Genomic DNA, 24910 nt, shown 5'->3' with positions numbered 1-24910 from the left:
GGTTGAGAGTCCGCCTGCCAATGCAGGGGACACGGTTTCGAGCCCTGATCCGGGAGGATCCCACATGCCGCGGAGCAACTAAGACCGTGCGCCACAACTACTGAGCCTGCGCTCTAGAGCCCGCGAGGCACAACTACCGCAATAAGAAGCCTGCACACTGCAACAAAGAGTAGCCCCCGCGCGCCACAACTAGAGAAAGCCCGTGTGCAGCAACGAAGACCCAACACAGCCAAAAATAAATAAATAACTTTATTAAAAAAACAAAACAAACCCCACATCCGAACCTTCCCTCTGGTCCTCTCTGAAGCCCTCCCACTCCTGGCCTGTGCGTCTTTGCCAAATGCGAGTGTTGCATCTGACTCCGTCGCTAGACCGAGCGCTGCATAAACAGCCCTGGCTGGTTCTCTGCTGGGTGGGCTTTGTGGATTTCCATAATCCATATAACTACTCTGTAATAAGTAGTCAGAAATGCCAGCTTTGGGTCACTCGGCGAGCCTGGGTACGGGCTGTATCAAGCCTGTACCAAGCGGAGGGAGGGGGCACGGCTTCCTCTTGAGGAAGGAAGAACTGGGCTCAGGCATCTTCCTTGCGTTCGAAAGTAAGGGTGTGGCCTTCAGAGTGATGTGGCCTCAGCTCCTGTCTCCATGGTGATGTCACTCCCAGCTCAAGGCCACAACAACATCCAAACAATGTTTTGTGTGTTTTTAACAGAGGCACAACATCCAAACAACCATTTGAACAGACACGGGTTTGGGTTTACATTTCTTTTGTTAGTTCTAAAAGTAACACATGCCTGTAGGAAAACACAGAAAAGGGAAGAGAAAAATCCCATTGGCTCCCCCTACCCAAAGGCTACCACGGTTACATTTTTCCCCCTTGACGGCTTACAAGGCTGAGATTGTACCCTATGTACATTTTGTTTTTCATTTGACATAAATCCAGGAGTGTTTCCCATGTTATTTATTACAAATTCCTTGTAAACAGCAATTCAGAAGCTATAAAATATTCTATCATGTGAATGTGCTATTGGTCCTAAAAAATTATACAATAAAAAGTATCCCAGGGAGGCAGCAACCTGCAGGGCGGCCAGGCCTCTCGCCCCACCGCAGGCCCCCCGCGAGAGCGCTGCCCCGGCCCCCCCCACCCCCCCGGCTGTTCCCAACGTGCTCTTCCCATGAAATTCCCCCTCCCGTGGGGCTGCCAGTCGTGGCCAGTGTCAGCAAGAAGATGGCCAAATCAGCACTTTCTGTGGAGACAAAAGAGCCGGGTGAGAGGTCTATGGGGACAGCCCCCTCCCCCAGGCCTCCCCCCTCCCCCCATCCCCAGGCCTGATGCCCAGGGCATCGTGCCCAGTTCCACCCTCCACATCTACAGCAGAAAACCCCAATCGAAGCTTCAGCAAGGTAGAAGCGGATCTTCTCTCACGTAGAACAAGCCTGGCAGTAGCAAGGGCAGAACCTCTCAGGTGAGTTGCCCCTTTGCAGCTCCGTCCACCATTCAGGTGAGGGGAAGCTAGGACTCTGTGGTGTTCCCTGCTGCTCTGAATAACTGGGGGGGGGGGAACGGCTGTCAGTGAGGGAGGGGGGCCAGTGGGGGCCGGGGTGGGAGGAGGGCAGGAGAGGGGTGACTGAACCTGCCAGGTGGCACAGGTGAGCTCAGGTGCATCACAGCAGCACCTGGGTAAATCCCTGTCTCTCTTTAGACCTCAGTTTCCCCACCTGTACAAGGAGGGGCCAGTACTAAATGGTGGTTTTGTTTCCAACAAGGAAGCTTCTTAGTCCATCCCTGATGGGCTGGTGTCCTGGGAACTTCATCCAGTTTCCTGGTTCCAGAAGCCTCAGGTGTTGAAGAAGGGAGAGGTGCCCACAGGGCCCAGGTGCCATTTGATCTGGGTCAACCCCCCTCCCCGGCCCTGCCCCAGTTCGGGCAAATCACACTTTCTGCTACACCCCACTTACCCCCTGTCTGTTCTGAGCTCTCTCTCCTGCCCTAGAACCTGGGTGTACAGACCAGGTGGGCTTCAGGGATCTGTGAACTGCCTGAAGCTGTCTGCAAAACTCCGTGTGTGTGTGCACGCACACACACGTGTGCACATACATGTGTGCATGCGTGTATGTGTGTAAGCATATTGCATGTGTCTGGGGAGAGTCCCCATGGATTTCAGAGTTTCCAAGGCATGTGTGGCCCTAAAAACTTACAAGAACCCCTGGCCTGGGCCTCTCCCTTTGTTTTCTGTGCTGTCTCCCCTCCCCAACAGAATTCCAGACCCCCAGCTCTAGCCTGGAGCCTCCCAGCCTCCCAGCTGGTCTCTTAGGGCTTCAGCCTGCTCCCATGGGCTGCCAGGAGAACTTTCCTTTTTTTTTTTAATAATTTTTTTTTTGGCCACACCTCAAGGCATGTGGAATTTCCCCGACCAGGGATCGAACCCACGCCCCTGTAGTGGAAGTGCGGAATCTTAACCACTGGACCACCAGGGAAGTCCCAGAACTTTCTGAGTAGTTTCTGATTGAGTCCTACCTGCTTTCTGTCATCAGGACCCCCCTGGCCTTTGTAGCCATCCTGGGCTCCCTTCCTACCCCACACTAATTCCCAGGCAGAATCTTCAGAGGAGAGTAACCTGCAAAAGTCCTGCCCCTTTCCTCTTTGTGTTTCCTCCTCTCCGTGAGAGAAGTCCCTGTTAGAACTCATTGCCCACAGGAGAAAATCCAAACTCCTAACAGGCACTCAAGTTCTTTTCTAACCCAGCCACTTGAAACAAAGTTCACATTTTGCGAATGCAGGCACTATTTTTTCTTAGCACTTCACCTAGGTTAACGTATTCAACCTTGATAACAGCCCTAGGAGGTAAGTGTGTCACTAGCTCCATTTTATAGATGGGGAAACTGAGGCCCAGAGAGGATTGCCCATGAGCTGGCAGGTGATGGAGCTGGATTCTTACCACTGCACTTTGCCTAAGGTCTTATGTCTCAGTATCAAGACCGTCCATCCCAGCCACATGGAACAATTCACTCCATGTTCCCCGAGCTCAGCCCTCTCCACTCCCTTCCCACCCTGTTGACACCTCCTCCAGAAGCCTGCTCTCCACTGGGCTCACTCTGCACCCTCCTCCTACCTTGGTCTCCAGGTCTGGCTCCCCTGACCAGCGGAGACCTCCTCAGGGCTGGTCCAGTGCCCACACTCCATCATCAATATCATGACCCATTTGCTGAACTGAAGTGAAACACTATCTCCAGTTTATCAGTGGGGAAACTCAGCTCAAGAGGTGAAGAGGACTTCCCTGGCGGTCCAGTGGTTAAGACTCCGCGCTTCCACTGCAGGGGGCACGGGTTCCATCCCTGGTCGGGGAACTGAGATCCTGCATGCCAGGCAGCGCAGCCAAAAAAAAGAGGTTCATTCATTTCTCAGAGATTATGGATACCAGTGGAGAGATGGTTGGTAGCAACTTAGCAAATTCATCCATTCAAACAGTGTCATTGAATGTCGACCCTTGGCCAGGCAGTGCACTTATTCACAGGGCATATAAATAAGACTGGGCCTGGTGCCTGCCCTCCCCAGTCTCACTGTACAGACCACACCTCCCACGACACACCCACATTCCCATATGCGTGGGAGATGGAGGTGAATTTGAGATGGGCTTTGAAGGGGAAATAGGATTTGTCAAACCGAGAAAGTGGCGAGGAACCAGCAAGGGCAAAGGAACTGAGGTTAGCTCATCAAGGGGAAAAGGGGGAACAAAGGTACAGAGGCCGACCACAGCCAGGTACCTTGGGTGTTGGGATTCAGTTACTTCTCATCCCTGGACTGCCACTTAGCCTCTGCCCTTGACCTACCTGGGAGGGGGTGGATGGTAGGGGATGTGGGGTAGGCGGGTAGCTATCCCAATCCTCTGATATTGTAGGAGTCAGCTCCTGCCGGGGGAGGATGGTGCAGGGTTCAATCTGTATCCTGGGTACCACTTTTTCCAAACTAGTGTTGGGAGAAAATCACCAAGACATCCGTGCCATTTGTCCCCACCCGTTTTGGCCTCAAGACAGCTCAGTAAGACCTGGAGTTCGCACGTCAGCTACCCTGTCTCCTCCTCATCCCTTCCTGTCCAGTTCAAACGTCACCTCCCCTGTGAAGCCTTCCCGGAAACTCCAGGAACCTCCCCAACCTTCTTCGCAGCTTCCCGAGCTTCCATCTCTCGCAGTGCTCTGGGACATCCTTGTGAGCAGAGCAAGGCTGAAGGAGGCTCTTCCGCCAAACACGACTGAAGCACGAATAGGTGCCCAGAGCTGAGGTAGGGGATGGCGTGCCTCGGACGCCCCACGATTGACTGCCGCTGGAAGCGGTGGACAAGGCTCCACTCCATTTTCCGCCCGCCCGCCCCCTTGCGGCGCGGCGCCGCAGCCTGAGAAACGCGAGGCCGCGCGAGCGCGCGCCTGACCCCCGCCGCGCCAGGCCCCGCCCTCCCGCGCCCGCCCTAGCGCCGGCCCCTTTTGTTCCCTCCTGGAGCCCGGCCGCTCGCTCCGCTCCTCCTCAGCTCCGCTCTGCTCGGCCACCGGGAGCGCAGGCGGCGGCCGGGGCTGCCAGGGTCAGCGGCGGCCGGGGCTGCCAGGGTCAGAGCCTCCCGCCTTCCCGCCGCCGCCCGGCCGGCCGCACGCGCGGCGCGAGGCCCGGGCCCGGAGCGCGAACGCGGAGCGCCGGGCGCCAGGAGGGGCTGCAGCCGGTGGGCAGCGGCGCGCGGGGAGGGGCTGCAGCATCCTCTGTCCCCGCGGCGCCCGGGCCGGGAGAGGAGGGGGCCGGGTGCCCGGCCACCCGCCGCTCAACCTGATGCTGGAAGGGCGAAGGTAGGAGCAGCCGGAGGGACCCGAGGGAGGGGGCTCGATGGGCAACAAAGGACGGAGGAAGGCGGGAGGCCGCGGTAGCCCCGGCCTGGTCCGAAGCGGGGCGGCCGGCCCGCAGGCATTTTCGGGGCGTGGGGGAGGTCTAAGGGTCGGGGGATGGCGGGTGGGCGTGAGCGGGAGCTGGTCCTGGGTGCACCCCCAACTTCCCCGTCGCCTGTAGGCGAGGAGGGGGCGCTACTGGTGTTGGCGGACCCTTCCCGGGCTGCGGGTCCTCTCGGTGAAGGCATCACCGGCACCCTCGGTGCCCCCAACAGGGCTTCGGCACATGTACTGGGGAGCCGCCCGTTCCTCCTCCCAAGGGCAGCGCTGGGCGGCTGGACGCGCCGCGGGGCTCTGGGCTCACAGGCCCGGCGGAGGGGGGTGGGGTGAGGGTGGTGGTGGGGTGAGCCTGGTGGGCGCGGCTACGCAGCCCCAGGATCTGGGAGGACACGGAGCCCCCGCTCCGCTGGCCGGGGTCGCCTGGCCAATGCCCTTTGCACAACTTGGTTGAAGTGCATGGCGGAGGGGGTTAGAGGGAGACTGGGGTGGGGCGGCTTTCCGCAGGGGTGCCCCCCCTCCAAGCTGGCGCTCATGGCTGGTGAGGCAGCACATTTTCTGCCCTCCCCACAGGGAGGGGCCGTGGCCGCGCGGAGGATGCTTCGCTGGGTCTCCAGGGCCCGCCCGTTTGGGTCCTTCAGGCAGGGCCTGGGCGGGGCGGGTGCCCACTGGGCACTGCCATGCAAGTCCCAACCCCACCCTGGATAGGAGGGGGCACCTTGTGGGGAGTCACACACCCAGCTGCGAATCCCCCAACCTCTGAGATGCCGCCTCTCCCTTCTGGGTGAGAAGTGGGAGTCCAATACTGGGGGGGGCTGTCCTCCATCCTGTAAGATGCCCTGGGAGGCTAGTGGGGGTGGTGCTGGCTTAGGGTTGTGGGCAGAGGAGGGGGAGGGTGCAGGGAGTACCACGTGGGGCAAGACTCCCAACCAGTTGTAATGTAAACAGTGAGCTCTTCATTCATCCAGCTGCTGTCACCTGGCCCTGCATTGCCAGGGGCCGACAGGTACCCCAGGACGGGCCTCGCTGCTCCCACGGAGCACAGCCCAGCAGCCTTTGACGAGTGCAGTGATGAGGGAGCTGGGAGCACAGAGGAGGGACACCTGGAGGATGGGGTGGAGCAGGGAGCTTGATAGAGCTCACTGTAGAAGTTTGCTGTCAGGATGCCAAAGGGGGCTTGAGGGAGGGGAAAGAGCATTGGCAGGGGATAGGAGTCAGAAGAGGAGGCAGGAGGCCTGGTGGCTGGTGGCTGAGAGGAGCAGCAAAGGATTTGGGTGACTGGGGCATGAGGTTTAAGGCAAGAGAGGTTCTGTTGTTGGAAGGGATTGTTCTGTCCCTCCTACTTTCCCAGGTGGAGCTCCTTAGATGCCCTTCTCCATAAGCCCTGGATGTACTGGCATCTGCAGTGCCTGGCCTGGGAGGGGTGTTGGGATACAGGCTCTGGGACAGGTGGAGGGGGATGGGACGGAGAGGAGTTTCAAAGGCAGAAGAGTCTGGCGGAGGAGACCCGGGGGGACCCTCAGCACACAGGACTGTGTACCCGTAAGCCCCCAGGTGCAGCCAGCAGGCTGGGAAGGAGGTGCCTGGAATTTGTATGCAGAGCCTGAAATGCCAAGGGGTGCCACCCACAGAGGCACTAGTCCCTTTTCAGCATCTGCTGTACACTCTGGCGATTAAGAGTTTGGATGCTGGAGCCTGACAGCCTGGGTTCAAAGCTCAGCCCTGCCACTTACTTGCTGTGTTACCTCAGACAAGTCACTACACCTCTCTCTGCCTGAATTTCCCCATCTATAAAATGAGGATACTTAAGGTATCTACCTTTTAGGGTTATTGAGAGAATTGAATGGATGGATGTGTGCAAAGTGTGTACTGTGATGGAGAGAATGCCCGGTGTTTGTTGTCGCCGCTGTACTAGGTGGCCCTCCAGCCTCCATCCACACCCACGAGTGGCCCATCCCCTCCCCAGCTGTTTGTCCACTGTCAGGTAGTCCTGCCTTTAGCCCTGCCCAAGGCCCTGCTGTTCTCTCCTTTAATGCAGCCTCCTCCTTGGGCTGTTCTCTCTGCTCTGGTCCAGCCTCCCTTGGTGATGGGAAGGCCGCCATCCCCACAACCCTGGCCATCCTTGCTCCTTCTGCTCTGGTCCACGATGTGGGGGACAGTTCTCTCTTGACCTTTCCTCCCTGGCCTTGCCACCCTAAAGATTGATCCTGCCCTCTTGATGCCGCCTACCCTACTTCTGCTTCAACACCCAGAGGAGAGAAGCTGCGTTCTTCACCCCTCCTGGTTCCCTGCCATCTTAGTCCGAGCTGTCCTAACAAAATACTAGGACTGGGGGGCTTATCAACAACACATCTATTTCTCACAGCTCTGGAGGCTGGAAGTCTGAGAGCAGCATGCCAGCATGGTTGAGTGAGGACTGTCTTCCAAGTCGCATTTATTTTTGTATCCTCACGTGGTGGAAGGGGCTCGGGAGCTCTCTGGGGGTCTCTTTTACAAGGGCACTAATCCCATTCATGAGGGATGCACCCTCATGACCTAATCACCCCCAAAGGCCCCACCTCCTAATACTGTCTCCCTGGGGGGTTAGGATTTCAACCTATGAAGCGGGGTGAGGGGGGACACATTCAGACCAAAGCACCTGCCCGGTGGCCCTTGGGGAGAATGTCAGCCTTCGTATAGGTTAAAAAAACCAAACAAACCCAATGCATATTGAACGCTTACTCTGCCAGGAACTGTTTGAAGCTCTGAGTGCCTGTATTAGTTTGTGGATATCTTGGTACCATCGCCTCCATTTTACAGATGAGGAAATCAAGATGTGGAGAGGTTTCCCTGTTTGCTCTCCGCACATTCGTTAAACACTACTGTGTGCTTGGGAGACCTGCTTCCTTCCCCCGCCCCACCCACCTGCCTACCTGGTTCATTTTCCGAAAGCGAGGTTTTGGCGGTGCCTTCCTCAAACACCTCCACCTCATTGGCTCAAGTACAAAGTCCAGACACCCCCAGCTGGCTGTGCCCTGCCTTCCCAGCAAGGCTCTACCCAGACAGGCCTCACCTTTTATAAACTGACCAGTGACCCTGGCTTGATGGGCGGGCCTGGCCCTGAGCTGGAAGAGGGGGGAGGGCCCTGACACATGTCTTAGGATTTTGTCGCAGGGAACAGGAATCGCCTCCAATTAGGTTAAGTGAAAGGGGAGTTGAGAGGAAAGGAACTTTGCAGGAAACAGTTGCAGGCAGCCTGGCTCGGCCTGGTTTCCCCAGGACCCGGGAAGCTGGCAGGCAGCCCCTCCTCCGACTTTGCTCTCTCTGGACTGTGGTTTCATTTTCTCATCCTCTCCCAGTGCCTCTGTCCCTTCTCCTCTCCCTGTGGGCTGCTCTCTCTGGATTGCCGGCCTGGCCGCCCTGAATGGTGGCTTCCGCTTGAGGCCCCAGGACCACCCAGGGCACTCCCCTCAGTCTCTGGGCGCCTAAGAGCCGGATGGGCCCAGCCTGGGTGAGGGCGCCCACCCCATCCCCTCCGCTGGTCGGGGCAGGCCACGTGGTCTCTGGGGCTGGGAGTGGAAGACAGTGCTGGGCACAGCTGGTACAGTGTCAGCTGCAGTTATGACGCGGGGTGTGTGCTGGGGGAGAAGGAGTGAGTGGTGGCCTCGCTGTCCCTGGCAGCCCACCTCAGGCCTCCCGCCCCCCTGCCCCGCCCCGGGCTCAGGGGCAGAGGATGTGCTCTCCCTTCAGCGCCTGGGAACTGGTGTGGGGGGGTGGCGATTGCTGGCAGGGCCCCCCCCCCAGTCCCACCACTCCTTCCTCTGGGCTGTGCTGCCAGGCGCACAGAAACAGTAACACAGAACTCAAGTTTTCAGAGGAAACGCTTCAAAATGATAATGAAACATTACCCCTCTGAATAGAAAGTAGAGCATATCAGGTGGTTTTTATTAACAAGGCATAAATTTGGGGCCTCATGCACTTACCGGCTTCCGTCTTCCCGGAGCAGCTCTGGCTCCATCCCTGGAACCTACCTTTGACTCCAGCTGCAGCCCAGAGAGACAGACGCCCACTCCTCATTCACTTCCATCTGTGCCTTTGTCACCCTGAGAGGGGGGAATTTGAGGCTCACACCGAGGGCCTGGTTTTCTAATCTCTCCTCCCTAAGGAGGTGACCCTGTGGTGTCCAGGGCTGATCTGCTCCTGTTTGCACCCATCTCCTCCCCGGGGTGCCCCAGTCCTGCCCTCCAACCTGCAGCATCGAGGGTGATGGCTGGGGGGAAGCCAGCCCCTCGCTGTGGGGGGAGCACAGTACACCTTAGTTTTGGACCCTGCCTTTGAGAAGCTTTTGCTGAATTAGGAAGACATCAGCCCCCTTCCTGAAAGTGTAAACGACACCAGCATCTTTGAGGAACATTTTAAGGCCAGAGCAGAAGAGCCTCCCTGCCCAGTGGGGTCATTGCCCCGGGAGTGGTTCAAGTCTCAGCGAGGGTTGCTCGGGGCAGGGCACGGGGTGTGTGGGAAGGCTGAGGAGACTGGGGGAAAAGGACTGGGCTGCGTCCCGAAGGGTGGGTGGACTTGCGTAGGTAGGGAGTGCCTTCCGTATGGGCACAGGGAGAGAAAAGGGAAGGAGAAGTTTGGGCGGCAGGGTGTCGAGTGTCCGGCGGGGGTGGGGTTCAGCGTGGAGCCCACCATTCTTCCAAGTCCACTGTGAAGTCGGGCATCTGGTTGTCGGACCCTGCGGTGAAGGAGGGAATGACGTTTGGTGTTTCCCGATTTGTTTTTTTTTTTGCTACCTTGTGCGCTGACCCCGCTCCTGCCGTTCCCTTTTCTGCCGTAGACTGTGCCCTGCTTAACATCATCTGCTTGTAAGTTCGCTCCGTCAGCTCTCATTCAGCTTCTTTCCCATTCAGCTGGGCACTGGGAACTCGGAGCAGAGGAGGGAAGGCATCTGAAAGGGTCTCGTGTCTTCTTTGTCCGATTCCAGAAAGGACTTGAGGTGATTTACAAAGATAAATGCAGTATAACGGGATGAAAAAGTTGTGAGAAAATCAGAGCGAGGAGAAACCCTGGGTAGCAAACATCAGATGAAGCTGGAGGAGCTGCGGCACCTTCTATCGGCGGTAATTTGACTCTGAGCTTTCTAGCAGCCGGATCGAGGGGGATAAGGGGTTTGGAGTGTCTTCGCATTGTCACATTGTCTCGTGTAAGCTGCTGCTATATATAACATGAAAGCCTGAGTGAGGGGCGGCAGCTCCAGGGAGGGGCTGGACAATGTGGTCCTGGTTCTGGGGTAGGGTCCCTGTGAACCAACGTCTAAAATGCGGTGGTGGGGTGGGGGGGTTGGAGGAAGGCAGCCACCTTCTGATCTTTCTAATTCTCCTCCTGGAGGATCCTTACAAGCAGCTGTGGGAGCTGGGGCTGATGCTCACAGCCAGCCCCCTCCGTGAGAGCCTAGTGGGCTCCAGGGCTGGGTGAGACCTCGTGAGCCAGGAGCCAGACTGGTCCCTGCTGGAGAATTCCCATCCTGCTAGGAGGCCTCAGGGGCTGTGGTACAGGGGTGTGCAGAGAGCTCCGGACACACCCACTTGGCTACAGGACTTGGCTAAGGGGCAGAAGAGGGGTGAACGCATTCCAGCAGAGCAGGCGATGGGCTGGGGTGTCTTCAGGAGCAGTGAGAAGTTCAGGGAAGCTGGAATCAGGGTGCTGGGTGGGAGGGGTCCCAGGAAACAGGCCAGAGGCGAGTGGGGGCCAGGCCAGCTGGCAGAGGTGCTGTGGACCATGACCTTGGCTCCCAGGGCCGTGGGGCACCCTCATGACCTCCTGCTTAAATCTGTGCCCTTGTTCCTGCAACCCTGTGCCTGGAGGAGCGTTGGTCCCAGTTCTGAGGAAGTAAAGAGCAGTGGTTAAGAGCATGAACTCCAGGACTTCCCTGGTGGCGCAGTGGTTAAGAATCCACCTGCCAATGCAGGGGACACGGGTTCGAGCCCTGGTCAGGGAAGATCCCACATGCCGCAGAGCAACTAAGCCTGCTCACCACAGCTACTGAAGCCCGCATGCCTAGAGCCCGCGCACCACAGCTACTGAAGCCCACGTGCCTAGAGCCCATGCTCCACAACAAGGGAAGCCACCGCAATGAGAAGCCCGCACACCGCAACTAAGAGTAGCCCCCACTCGCCGCAACTAGAGAAAGCCCGTGCCCAGCAATGAAGACCCAACGCAGCCAAAAATAAAAATAAATTAGTAAATTAATTTAAAAAAAAATGTGAACTCCATGGCCAGAGGGCCTGAGTTCGAATCCCACCTGCCGCTGCTCAGTTGTGTCATCCCGGGCAAGTGACTTGCCGGCTCTGGGCCTCAGTTTCCCTGTTAGTAGAGCTCCCAACAGTATCTTCTTCACAGGGCTGCTGTGAAGACTGAACAGGTTAATATCTGTAAAGGCCTCCGACATGCCTGCAGCAGAACAAATGTTACTGGTCTGGGAATTCCTTGGGCTGAAACAGCTTGGCAGGGGGTAGAGCCTCATCCCCTCTGAACCACCACACCCAGCACACCGCACAGGTTCAGAGTCAGGCGCAGTGAAGAGCACTGCTGCAGTGGACCAGCCCTGGGGGCGTGGGGCAGGGCTCAGCAGGTTCTGGTTAACCTTACTGACAGTAATAATTGCTGTGCAAGCTCATGAGAGCCTCTCAGGGCAACAGGAACCCACTCTGAGAGCAGGCCTCAGTCTCTACTTGATTCCCTCCAGAGACAGGGAGCTCACTACCTGATTCTTTGCTTGTTGGATCCACTGGTGAGCACTGGCTCTGTGATGGGTGTGCTCAGTGCTGGGATTCAGAAGAATGTGAGTTAATCCTCTCTGTTCTTATCAAAGATAGCTCCAAGCCGACCGGTGAGTGTGGCCATGGGGTGTGACAAGCTATTGTGGGCCTCCAAGTCAACATGGGAAGGATGATGGAGGCAGAGGACTGTATTTAATTCATTCATGTATTCCTTAGACATCTTTTGAGCTTCTCTATGTGCTGGGCGCTGTCCTAGGTACCGTGAGTCCTGAAACCAACAAGATATGCAAAGAACCTGCCCTTTAAAGCTGCTGTCAGTGAGAGAGTCTAGGGCTTATGCCAGCGAATGAGAGGAAGGGTATTCTAGCAGAGGGAACAGCGTGTGCAAAGGCCTGGAGATGTGACAGAGTGTGCGTGGGGTGGCGGTGGCACTCCGCCAGGATTTGGTGGCTGGGGAGCATTGAGGTGGGGAGTGCCTTTCTGGAAGCAATAAAAGAAAACACTGACTTTGAGAGCTTGTTAGCGACTGACCTCACCCCTGGGACCACCAAGTTCTGCCCCTCCTCCCCCCTTCTTTCCCCAGCAGCCCTGGCTGGCCCTGCTGGTAACCATGGCCCCCTGCCTGGTTCATCCCTTCATCCCTTCTCCAGGCCACCCAAGCGTGACCCCCTGATTTCTAGCACCATTTCTTCCCTGATTTCTAGCACCATTAATACATTTTGCCTGCCTTTGAGCTTTTTTTTTTTTTTTTTTGCGGTACACGGGCCTCTCACTGCTGCGGCCTCTCCCATTGCGGAGCACAGGCTCCAGATGTGCAGGCTCAGCGGCCATGGCTCACGGGCCCAGCCGCTCCGCGGTATGTGGGATCCTCCCGGACCGGGGCACGAACCCGCGTCCCCTGCATCGGCAGGCGGACTCTCAACCACTGCGCCACCAGGGAAGCCCTGAACTTCCTTTTAAATGGAAGCATAAGGTCACACTCTAAGCACCTTTACATCTGCCTTCTTTCACTCAAGATTCACAAGGTTCATACGTATTGTTGCACGTGGTTGTACTGACACTTTGTATATTCTCATTGCTGTGCTTTATTCCATTGTGTGAATAAGCCACCAGGTATTTACTCATCCTGATGGAGGGGTAATTTGGGTTATTTTCAGTTCGGGAGTATTAGGAAGAGTCCATATCTTTTGGTGCATGTGTGTGCCCTTTTCTGTGGTGGCATAGCTAGGAGTGGGATCGCTGGTCATGCTCAGCTTAAGTGTGTAATGCCAGACTGTCTTCCATATTGCTTACACCAATTTCCACTCCTACTAGCAGTGCACGAGCGTTCTCGATATTCCACATCCTCACCAACGCGTGGTGTGGTCCGTGTTTCATTTTATACAATCCGGAGGATGTAGTGTTGGCATGATGGCTAATGAAGGTGGACATCTTTTCACCTGTTTATTGGTCTTTTGATTACCCACTCCCCCCCCCCCTTTTTTTTTTTGGTGAAGCGCCTGTTCAAGTCTTTTGCTGATTTTTCTAACTCGATTTTTGGAGTTATTTCCATATGCTGAATAGGAATCCTTTGTACAATACAGGAATTACAAATTCTTTCTCTCCCTCCCCACCCACCCCCACTGGTATCATTTGATGCAAGGAAGCTCTAAATATTGTCCAGTTCATCCGTCTTTTCCCTTATTTTCAACACTTCCTGGGTTGAAATCTTTGCCTGCTCCAGCGTTAAGGCAGATCTTCTTTCATGACTACTTCTAAAAACTGTATTGTTTTACCTTTCACATTTAGATCTTCTATCCATCTGGAGTTGATTGTTGTGTACGATGTGAAGTAAGTGTATTAGTTTCCTGTGGCTACTCTAACAAATGACCACAGACTTAGTGGTTGAAAACAACAGAAATGTATTATCTTACACTTCTGGAGGTCAGAAGTCTGAAATGGATCTCACCAGGCTAACAGCAGGATGTCAGCAGGACTGCGTTCCTTCTAGAGGCTCTAAGGAAAAATCTGTTTCTAGAAGCCTTTTCCAGCTTCTAGAGGCCTCCCGCATGCTTTGGCTGTTGGCCCCTGCCTCCATCCTCAAAGCCAGCAGTGTTGGACCGGGTCCTTTGCAGGCTGCCATCTCTTTGCTTCTCTCTCTCTTGCCTCCCCCCTTCCACATATAAGGACCCTTGTGATTACATTGAGTCTGCCTGGATAATTCAGAATAATCTTCTTCTGTCTGGTCAGCTGATGAGCAACCGTTCTCTCTGCAACCTTAATTCCCTTTTGCCACGTAAACTGACATGTTCACAAGTACTGGGGATGGGGCCATTACTCTGCCAGCCGCAGAAGGGAGCATGATTTTTTTCCCACGTGGCTGTCCATTTGATCCAATACCACTTATTGTAAAGACTCTCCTTTGCTCAGGGGTAATTTTTAGTTGCGTGTGCAAATTCCACCCCGACAGGCTGGGTTGGGGAGGAGAACCCAGGAGATGGGGGTGACTTTCCTGCAGCTGCCCTGGCCTGGATGTGTTGGATGGGGCTGCCATGGAAACCAGAAGCGAAGGAGGCAGTAGTGAAAGATGACTGGGTCAGCATCCTGGCCTGGAAGGCAGGATACCAGAGCCCGTTCCTTCCTGTTCCCCTGATCGCTGGGCGACCTCAGCAGGCCCCTCCCCTCCTTGGGCCTCTGACTCTGTCTGGTCTTAGGGCCCTTCTTGGCCAGCGCAAGTTTTCTTCATTTGGGCAGCTGACTCTCACTGTCCTGTTTGCTTCACTCCTGTGCCCTGAGCCTCAGTTTTCCCATTCTGTGAAGTGGGAATAAAGGTGGGTCAGGGGGCAACTTGAGGTGTGTTGTTCCCCAGCCCTTCTTTTTGGGCCTGACTGGGGAGCCCATCCCGCAGAGCCAGGGTGATGCCTGCCCAGTGTCCTGGGCCAGTAGCAGGAGGGCTACAGATGTCCAGTTGCTGGGGCCGTGGGTGGCCACACAGCCAGGAGTGGGTTCTGGGGCCATGGCTGTGCCCTGGTTCTGAGCATGCCAACTGTGCGTGCATGCGTGTGTGTAAGACAGGGAAGTATATTGACGTTCCTTCCCCTCCCTAGACCTGACACAGCCCTGATCCTTTTTTTCTTCTTTTTTTTTGGCTGCCCCACATGGCTTATGGGATTTTAGTTCCCCGACCAGGGATTGAACCCTGGCCCTCGGCAGTGAGAGTGCAGAGTCCTAACCAACTCCCAGCCCTGATCCCCTTTGCCAGGAGACAGGATCTGAACTCCAAGCTCGAGGGGAGGATGGCCACACCCCAGTGTGTCCAGCTCAGGTAGGACTGACAGGGCGGCCCTTCCCAGGGCTCTGCAGTCACCCCGGGGGTGGGCAGGACACGGAAGATACCAACTGACTTTACAAAGTAAGAACCGCAGCCCTGAGCTCAGAGGCCGTGAGGATGGTAGGATGGTGGGTGTGTGGCACTGGATGCCAGCCTTCCGGCCTCAGCCCCTGCTTGTCTCCCCCCGGCAGGTGCCAGGGAAGCGGGGAGTCGACGGGCTCTTAGGTCGGTCTGCCCTTCCCCGCTCAGCCCCGTGGGTGCCCCTGCACCCCATGTCCGAGCTGCTGGCGCGCATGCCCTGCCGTCTTCCCAGCGTCATCCTCCCTCCCCGTCCTTGAAGCCATATCAGCTGGTGTGGCCTGGGTTCCTGCCCCGGCCCTGCCGTGAGGCTTGGCTGGGTCCCTTCCCCACGCTGGTTCTGGATGGCCGCCAGGCCCCTGGGTACTCCCAGGGCGACTCGGGGCCCCAAGCCGGGCCCACCACCACCACACTCTTCCTGGGGTCTCCCGTCCCACCTCCCGCTGCTGGCCGGCCCCTGTGTGAATGTTGGGCTCACACAGCCCGCCCCGCGGCCTCACTGACCGGGGGAGAGCAGGGGTGGGTGGGGGGCTGGGGCGCGGGCAGACGGGCGCCGTCTCCTCCGCTCTCCCAGGCCTGAGGGGCAGCTGGTGTGAGCTGGCGGGACTCGTGGGGGGCGGTGGGGGGGGGCTGTCCCAGATCTGCTCTGCTCTGTGCTTGCCCGTGGGGATTCTCGCTTCACCACTGGGTGAAATTCCCTGAACCTCAGTCGCATGCGAACAAAATGGGCCTCTTTTCCAAGCAGGTGGGACAAGCGGTGGGTGCCGCCTGGGCGGAGGCTCATGGGGACCTTGGTCACACTCGCCCTTGGGGCCCCTGCTGGACATGGGGGTTGGGGTAGCACTGGGTTTCTAGTGCAGGCGGGAGTGTTGGGATGCCCCGTGGGGCAGCTGGGGGGGCCCACGCCACGCCCACATAGGGGCCTGCCTTTGGGAGCCTGGCGGTCAGCACCCGTGGGGTTCACTCTGTTTGGGGCCTGTCCCCCATTCCTCTTGGTGGGTGTGCATGGGGAGGGGAGGAACTATTTCCTCTCCCCGTCCCCTGGTGTCTGTCTTTAAATTTTTTTTTGCTTAAAAAGATGTTCTGAAATATTTGAGGCACTCAAAAAGAATAGACAGGGCGCAGTGAACTCCCACGTACAGCCTGCAGGGCTTGAGCAAATCTCGGGACTTCCCTGGCGCTCCAGCGGTCGAGACTGTGCTTCCAGTGCAGGGGGTGCAGGTTTGATCCCTTCCCTGGTTGGGGAGCTAGGATCCCACGTTGCCATTCAGCGTGGCCTACAAGAAAAAGGAGGAGGAAGAAGCAAATCTTACAAATAGAAACGAAGCCCCAGTTGCCCAGCCCCGGCCCCGTTCCCATCCCCCAAACTGCATTTCTTGGCCATCGCGTGGGATGCCGTGGATAAGCGCCGTGTAGGCGCCTCCAGGACCCTCGGCCACGGTCCCCGGCCGAGTCTCCACTGCACCTGCACTGTTTCCCCAGGCTGTGCCTGCCCTTCGCCCAGCCCTTGGCCCACCTTCCCTTTCCCGGAGGCCTTTCTAGCAACTTGGTATCACCTGGCTTTTTGACTTTTCGCCCATCTGATTGGGTGGGAAAGGGGATCTCCTTGCAGCGTGGATTTGCATTTCCCTGCTGACTGGGGAGGCCCAGCTGCTCTCCAGCCTAACAACATCCTCTCCTCGAAAGCTGGCCCGGCTGTCATCAGGGTGCTCTCAGGTCGGTGCCCTCTGCTCCCTTTCTTCTCTGCCTCCAGCCCCGTATGCTGCACACCAGGTGGGTGCCCCAGGCCTCAGTCACTTCACACCCAGCCTGTCCCCAGATGAGCTCCCCACCCTGGCCCCTTCCTGCTCCCAGGTCCCTCCAGGTGTCGAGAGGTTCTCCTGCCTTCTGCCGTCCTCAGCCCTGCCTCCCCCCCCCCTCCCACCTGCCCTCCTCCACCAGTACTTGTCACCTGCTCTGTTCCCTCCAGCCCCTGCCTCCGTCTCAGCTCAGGCCTCGTGGGGTCCCTGTCTATCACGGCACCCCGTCCTCCTCATTAGCTCCCAGAGGTTTTGCCGAGATGCTCATCCGATCTGCGGGTCCTCTGGCGGATGCCCTCCGTGGCGCATCGTCCCCTCAGCCTGATGCCTAGGCATGATCGGAAGACCCCCTCCCCCCGCCTGGATACCCACCCCCTGCACATTGTAGGCAGTCTAAATCCTTAGCTGTTTGGTTGACCTGGCAGAGCGGAGTCTGTGCCCTGCAGTTTCCCCAGCTTGGACCCAGCCCCCCACCCCGTGCGCCTCCCACCGCCCGCTTCGCCCCGCGGCACTGCTGTGGTCTGGAGGCTTTGGGCCTGCAGTGAGGGGGCAGGGGCCACACTAAGTCCATCTCTGGCTGCCATGTGGCCCGGCACATGGGTCACAGGCTCAGGAGGTGGGGGGAGCATGGGCACCCCGACTGCTGGGACCCCTGGGGTGGGCAGGAGGAGCGCCCCCGCCGGAGAGCTGCGTCTGCTGGGCAGCAAGAGAGCCCAGGGTGTGGCTCTTGGCCGAGGTCTCTGAGCTGAGGTCTGGTCCTGGGAGCCTGCTTCCTGGTGCCCGCCTCCCATGCCCTCTGGGCGACGCTGGCACAAGGACATGGGCTTTCCACTGCCCTAGTTGGCATCTTTCCCCTTCTGTCGGGGCCGCACCCTGGGCCGCTGATTGGTGGAAAGTTCCTGGGCCTCAACACCGCCCCCGAAGCTGCAGCCCGCCACCCCCGGGGCAGCTGAAATGGAAACCCTGAAACGCAGCCCGGGTTTGTCTTTGGTAAATGGTAATTGAGGGCGGCACAAAGGGGGCCTGTTGGTCTGAACGCCACCCGCCCTTGCTTGCCTCTCCCACACCCGCCTCGTCGGGGCCCCGGCTCCCTGGGGGAGGCGGGGTGTGCATCCCGGGCCTTTGGAGAACGTAATAGAGACCAGATCGTAGTGATGCTGCCCTTTCCACACAGCCTGCGCGCCGGGCACAGAGGGACGTTCGTGGGGCTGTCTCATGGACTCGCTCATTGGTGCTCCCCACACGGCAGCAGTGCTTTCCCCCCCATTTTACAGGTGATGGCACTGAGGCTCGCGCTGAGCCAGGGTCCCACAGCCACTCGGGGTGGGTCTAGGGTTTGGACTCCATGAGACTGGAATCTACTTCCTCCCAGGCCTCCCCCATCGGCTACAGTGTGGCCAGAGGCCAACTTATCCCCACGTCCCAGCTTTTCCCAAGAAACCCCTCTCTTCCTCTGTCCCACAAGCAGGGCTGAGTCATAAAGGGGCCTCCTCCCCCTCTTCCTGTTCACCATTCTTCTCTCCATCTCCCCTTCCCTGTGTTCCCCCAGCACCGGAGGCCTGCACGGGGGCAGGGGTGGGACTGGGGTGGGCCAAGTAATGCAGCCTTGGTTCTTCTCTCTCCCGCCAGCTCCTCTGGTCTCCTTTGTCCGTGAGGCACGTGGGTCCTCTCCCCAGAGGCCAGGGGTCTCACAAATGTTATTCCAGGCCTGGGCCAGGCAGTGTAGGGAGGCGGAGGGCTAGACCTGGGTCTGGTTCCAGCCCAGCTGCTGAGCCATGTGTGACTTTGGGCTCGACCCCGCACTTTCTTGAGCATTGGATGTTCCTCCTGTAAGGTGACCACCGCCTCATCAGGGCGTAAGGCCTGGCACACAATAGGTTCCTCACGCTGGACGCTGCTGGGTCATCAGGGTCTGGGAGGGTAGGAGGGTGGCTGTGAGAGCCTCCAGAAGCCTCCCGTGGGAACAATGTCCCTGGGGATTTGTGGCCTTGAAGGCCTTTGTCCTCTGGGCCGTAGCACGTGTGCTCTCATACGGGGTTTCCAAATCACAAGCTCTGTGCCGGGCGCCATGCTGGGGCTGGGTTCTCAGAGAGGAGACGGTGGCCCCACCTGGGGTTACCCGTGGGCTCCCAGGAGGCATGATGAAGGTAGGAGAACGGTATCCTCTCTCCTTGGCTCAGTGTGTGATCCTGAGGTCTCTGGGTCAAAGGTCCTGGGAGACTTCCTGGAGGAGGAGGCATCGAGCTAAGTGTTCCATATGTGGTTGGAATAAGTGAAGTGAAGCAGGTGGGAGAAAAGGCACAGGCAGAGTCTGGGAGGTGGGAGACGGTCAGGCGAGTGGTAAGGAAATGCAGGGTCATCGGCAGCAAGGCTGGTTGGGGAGCCTCCAATGCCGGACACAGTTATGACGCCTGGTCCCTGTCTCAGAGGGCATGTGGGCTAGTGAGTCTAGACCAGCTGCATGAAAAGCTGTGGTGTCAGACGGCCAGCTGGGCTGCTCACTACAAGCCACTCAGTCCTGAGGGCTGGGCCCTGAGGAGGTGAGGGGGGCCTCCTGGGCCTCTCATCCCCATAAGCCAGCATCATTCATCCATTCAAGTGTTTTCCTGAGCACCTATAGGCACCAGGCATCCCATCAGTGCTGAGGATACCACAGGAAACAGACTCAAGTCTTTTCCTTGTGCAGTAGAGAAAAACAAAGCTGGGGAGGGCTGGAGAGGTGTTGTAATCTTCGAAGGGGACGTTGGAGCAGATAATTGGAGGAGATGAGCAACACACTGGATATTTGAAGGAAAAGCATTCCAGGCAGAGGGAACAGCATGTGCAAAGGCCCTGAGGCTGGAGTGTGCTTAGTGTGAGCTAGTGTGGCTGGAGTGGAGTGGGTGAGGGAGGGCCTTGGAGGTGGTGAGGAGGGCCTTGAAGCCCGTCGCACTACTAGGGGGAGCCTTCAGGGATTTCTTTTTTTTTTTTTTTTTTGGCTGCGTTGGGTCTTCATTGCTGCATGCAGGCTTTCTCTAGTTGCGGCGAGCAGGGGCTTCTCATTGTGGTGGCTTCTCTTGCTGTGGAGCGTGGGCTTCAGTAGTTGTGGCTCACGGGCTCTAGAGCGCAGGCTCAGTAGTTGTGGTGCATAGGCTTAGTTGCTCTGCGGCATGTGCGATCTTCCCGGACCAGGGCTCGAACCCGTGTGACCTGCATTGGCAGGGGGATTCTTAACCACTGCGCCACCAGGGAAGCCCAGGGATTTCATTTTTTATAGAATTTTTTTTTAAAGTTGAGATCTAATTTACACATTATTAAATCTATCCATTTTAAGTGTACAGTTTGATGACTTTCAGTATAAACATACAGGTGTGTCGCCATCACCACAATCCAGTGTTAGAACATTTCTACCACCCAGAAAGTTCTCTCATGCCTGTTTCAAGTCAGTCCCTGCTCTCAACCCCTGGCAACCGCTGATCTGCTTTCTGTGTCTATAGTTTTGAAATTTCAAATAAGTGGAATCAAACTATATGTAGTCTTTTGGGTCTGGTTTCTTTCACTTAGTATAATGTTTTTGGAGGTTCACCCATGTTGTTGCAAATGTCAACAGTTGGGTTCTGCATTTGCAGATATGGAGGGCTGACTGCACTATACCATTTTATATGATGGACTTGGGCATCCTCGGATTTGGGTAACCTCAGGGATCCTGAACCAATTCCCCAAGGATACCAAGGGGCAACTGTGTACTATTGTCTAGATGAACTTTGTGTTTATATATTCACCAGTTGATGGACATTTGGGTTGTTTCCATGTTTTGGCTATTGTGAATAAGGTCACTATGAACAGTTTTTTTTTTTTTACAAATGATTGTATGGTTATATGCTTTTATTTCGCTTGGGTGGTTGGGTCATATGGTAGGTATATATTTAACTTTTTTTTTTTTTTTAAAGATGTTGGGGGTAGGAGTTTATTAATTAATTTATTTATTTTTGCTGTGTTGCATCTTCGTTTCTGTGCAAGGGCTTTCTCTAGTTGTGGCAAGCGGGGGCCGCTCACTATGGCAGCCTCTCTTGCTGCGGAGCACAGGCTCCAGACGCACAGGCTCAGTAGTTGTGGCTCACAGGCCTAGTTGCTCCGTGGCATGTGAGATCCTCCCAGACCAGGGCTCGAACCCGTGTCCCCTGCATTAGCAGGCAGATTCTCAACCACTGTGCCATCAGGGAAGCCCCTATATTTAACTTTTTAAGCAACTGTCAAACTGGTGTCCAGTGGGGTTGCACCGTTTTTCATTTCTACCAGCAACCTGTCCTGATTACTCGACATCCTTGTCACCACTTGATATTGTCGGTTTTTCTGATTTTAGCCATCCTGATCTGCGTGAAGTGGTATCGCATTGTGGTTTTCATCCACATTGCCCTTGTGACTAATGATGTAGGTCATCTTTTCATGTGCTTATTGCTGTTTACGTATCTTCATTGGTGAAATGGGTATTCAAATCTTTTGTTCATTTTTTTATTAGGTCTTATTAGTAAGTTGTAAGGGTTCTTCATATGTTGGTGAATAAATGACCTTTGTTACATATGTGATTTGTAACATATATGTTTTTTGGGTATATGTTACAAAAATATTTGTAACATATATGTAACATATTTGTTACATATATGATTTGTGTATCTTGACCCAAGCCTGACAGCGAGTGACTCCTGGGCCCCAGAATTCCTGGGGTGTCAGGGAGTTGGTCAGGGGATTAGAATGTTGGATTTGGCGGACTCTGGGGGGCAGGCCAAGGCTGGCAGGCATGCCTCATACTCCCATCAGCCCACCTGGGCATGTAGGTGCCACTACTTTGTGCCTTGCAGGAGCTCATTTTCCTTTGCTCTCATGTCTAACCACCCTGTGTGAGGAGCTGATCCTTCCCATGGCTATGCCAGGACGGTAATAGTGTTGTTGGCTCATCCTGCTGGCTTGGGAGCCTTTCCGGGGACACATATTCCTGCTGTGAGCATTGTGGGTTGGCTTCTGTATTAGTCAGAACTTCTTTGGTTGCAAGTGACAGTGTCCCTCAAAGAGAATTAGGCAAAAAGACATAACAATGCCTGTGTGTGTCAGGATTTGTTGGCTGATGTAAGTGAAGGGCTCAAGTGACCAGCTTCAGGTTCAGCTGGATCCAGGCCCTCCAAATCCTGGGACTTAGCTCTGCTTTCTCTGTGTTGGCGTTGTTCCCTGGCAGTCTCTTCTATGTAGTAATCCTGCAGCTCCTGGCTTTCATCCCACACCTAGACAGCCCCAGAACAAGAAGAGCACCTTTTCCTAAAGGTTCCAGCCAGAGTCCAGGCCCTGATGCTCCTTGGGTCACATGATCTTCAGCTAACCATGGGGCTCTGGCCAGGCCTGGGTCATGTGTCCACTCTAGGTGTGGGGATTGGGGGTCAGCTCATGTAAGTCATATGCCTCAAGAATGGAGAAAAGGGTTCTCTAAAAAGGAATAATATTCTGTGACCATGAGTGGGATGAGGATATGGCTGGACGGGCGAAGGGTGCGGCATCCCCTACTGCATGAGTTTAATGTCCAGAAGGCACTAATGTCCCCTGTTCCCGAGGTCCTGAGGGGGTGATGCTTTCTCCCCAAATCCTCTGTCCGTCCGCTGTGCTCTGCATCCCCTCTCCCCACTGGACAGTGTGCTCCCCTAGGTGGAGGACGCATCCTGCCTGCGGCTCTGGGGCAGGACAGGGCCTGGCCTATGGTGAGCCCTACATGAATACCTAGTAGAAGAGAGGGTGTGCACACAAGACAGTGGGGGAGTAGGGGATGTGGGCCTGTCCTTTCTGCCTCTCCCCCAACTCCCCTGCAGCCAGTCCCATCTTTCTGTCACCTGGTACCCTGAGCTGATCACCATGGAGATTGGGGGCTTCCCCTCTCAGGAATCCCCTTTGTCAAACACTAGTGCCCTATTGGCCCTATGCATCGCATCTTTCTCTGCTTAGTCGTGAAAGCAGGGAGCTGTAATCGCGGGAGGGCAGGCTGAGGGCACGGCAAGTCCGTCCCGGCAGGGGGTTGAGGCGGGTGTAAGCTCCTCTGTGTGTGTGTCCCCGCACCTGGGGTGGAGTGGGTGAGTGCTGGATGGTGAACCCAAAGCTGGCGTATGGCCTGTGTGGTGAGGCTGGTTGATTAAACTAGATGTTGCTTTGTCCAGCCTGCATTGAGGGATGTGAGCTGTTGGCTGGTCCTAGAGGGTGTGGGGGCCACTGGAGAGTGACCCACTGGGTTGCCCATGCATGTCAGGATCTGCTGGCCAGTGCTGTGTGGTGAGAGCTGCATTCAGCTGTTGGTGGCCATGCTGAGCTGCACGGTCCTGCTAAGGGGCTGCTGGGGTTAATACAGCCTGTGCCGCAGACCCCTGAGCCGGCTTCATCCCGATTTTCACCTCCTGGGTCCCGGATGTAAGAGAGAGTGTGTGCCCGACCCAGAGTCTGGCGGACTGGAACACGTGTCCTGGCAGCGCCACCGCCATGCTGGGCCCACGCCCGCAGCCACTTCTCTGTACCTCAGAGAAGTACAGAGAAGTTCCCTATCTAGAAAATGGGGATGACCATGGTCCCTGCCTCACGGGGCCAGGGGTGCTCTGCCATCTGGTGACGTTGTGATGTGATCCCTCCTGTTCTCTGCCCACAGGTGAGTGACGATGGTGGAGAGCACGTGACCTGCACAGACCCTTCTCTGCCCACCGAGTGGCACCACCATGCAGAAGCCCAGCGGCCTGAAGCCCCCCGGCCGCGGGGGGAAGCACTCAAGCCCCATGGGCCGGACGTCCACCGGATCAACCTCGGCCTCTGCCACTGTGACGGCCACTGGCTCCAAGGAAGGTGCGCGGGGCCAAGGGTGGAGCGGGGGTGGGTAGTGGTTCTTCCGGAAGAGCCAAGGGAACTTGGGCTGCTCCCTGACCAGCCTGGAGGCCAGCAGTTCCCAGAAGTTCTTCTGGATGTCTGACCACATCCCTTTGAAAATTAACGGGCAGGGACACATGCTTTATGTGCAATTGTTCCTTTTCACGCTCCTCCAAATTTGGGAGGCGGTACCACTGTTGGCTTCCCTTAGGGATGAGGAAATGGAGGCCCAGGGAGGCATGGCAACTTGCCCACATCACTCAGCCTGGGAAACACAGGCCGATTCAAACTCCAGCCTCTGCCAGCCTCCCTGCCCCCACTCATTCCCCTTCCAGGGTCTGAAATGCTCCCCATCTTCCCATCAGCTTTCTTGTCACCACCCAGACCTATGCCCTTTGAGCTTTACTTGTGTAACCTCTAGTCGTCCTGCTGGTGGGCAGAGGGTTCCTGGCAGGGCAGGGGTAAGGCCAGGTGCTCGGGCTGGATGCACCAGCTCTGAAGGCAGATGGGTTGAGGACAGCTGTTAGCTATTGGCTTTTTCTAGTGATAAAAAGTAAGAGAGCCCACTCTGTAATATTTGGAAAGTTTGATGTAGGGGTAAAATTGCCTATAATCTTCCCTAGAGGTAACTATTACTATTTTGGTTTATATCCTTTCACTTTTTTTTTTAATATATATCTTTGCAATCATGCTGCATATACAACTTGAAAATCTGCTTTTTTATTTTCTTATAAATTTATTTATTTTATTTTTGGCTGCATTGGGTCTTCTTTGCTGCACGCGGGCTTCCCTCTGGTTGCGGCGAGCGGGGGCTACTCTTGGTTGTGGTGCACCGGCTTCTCATTGCGGTGGCTTCTCGTTGCGGAGCTTGGGCTCTAGGTGCGTGGGCTTCAATAGTTGTGGCACGTGGGCTCAGTAGTTGTGGCTCATGGGCTGTAGAGCGCCGGCTCAGTAGCTGTGGCACATGGGCTTAGTTGCTTCCCGGCATGTGGGATCTTCCCGGACCAGGGCTCGAACCCGTGTCGCCTGCACTGGCAGGTGGATTCTTAACCACTGCATCACCAGGGAGGCTCTCTTATTTTTCACTTTGGTAAATAATGCTGTGATGAACATCTTTGGCACAAATTCCCACTTTGACGACACTCCAGCCAGCAGGGTAAGACGGGGTCCATCTCATCT

At 56.2% G+C, this 24910-nt stretch overlaps 1 protein-coding gene across 2 annotated transcripts in view; it reads left to right on the top strand.

Moving 5' to 3' along the window:
- Positions 1-4603: 4603 nt before the first annotated feature.
- The window catches only part of CLIP2 (CAP-Gly domain containing linker protein 2), a 75443-nt gene continuing 55136 nt past the window's right edge, over positions 4604-24910 (top strand). The window contains exons 1-2 of one of the 2 annotated variants that reach the window (XM_060123251.1): positions 4604-4829; positions 23520-23710. In XM_060123251.1, the coding sequence (XP_059979234.1) occupies positions 23587-23710 (124 nt within the window). In that variant the 5' untranslated portion in view covers positions 4604-4829; positions 23520-23586. The remainder of the gene's footprint in view (positions 4830-23519; positions 23711-24910) is intronic. The other variant, XM_060123252.1, reaches the window with a different exon arrangement.

This window comes from Lagenorhynchus albirostris, chromosome 15 (assembly GCF_949774975.1).
Source record: "Lagenorhynchus albirostris chromosome 15, mLagAlb1.1, whole genome shotgun sequence".
NCBI lineage: Eukaryota > Metazoa > Chordata > Mammalia > Artiodactyla > Delphinidae > Lagenorhynchus > Lagenorhynchus albirostris.
This window is presented reverse-complemented; position numbering and strand designations above follow the sequence as displayed.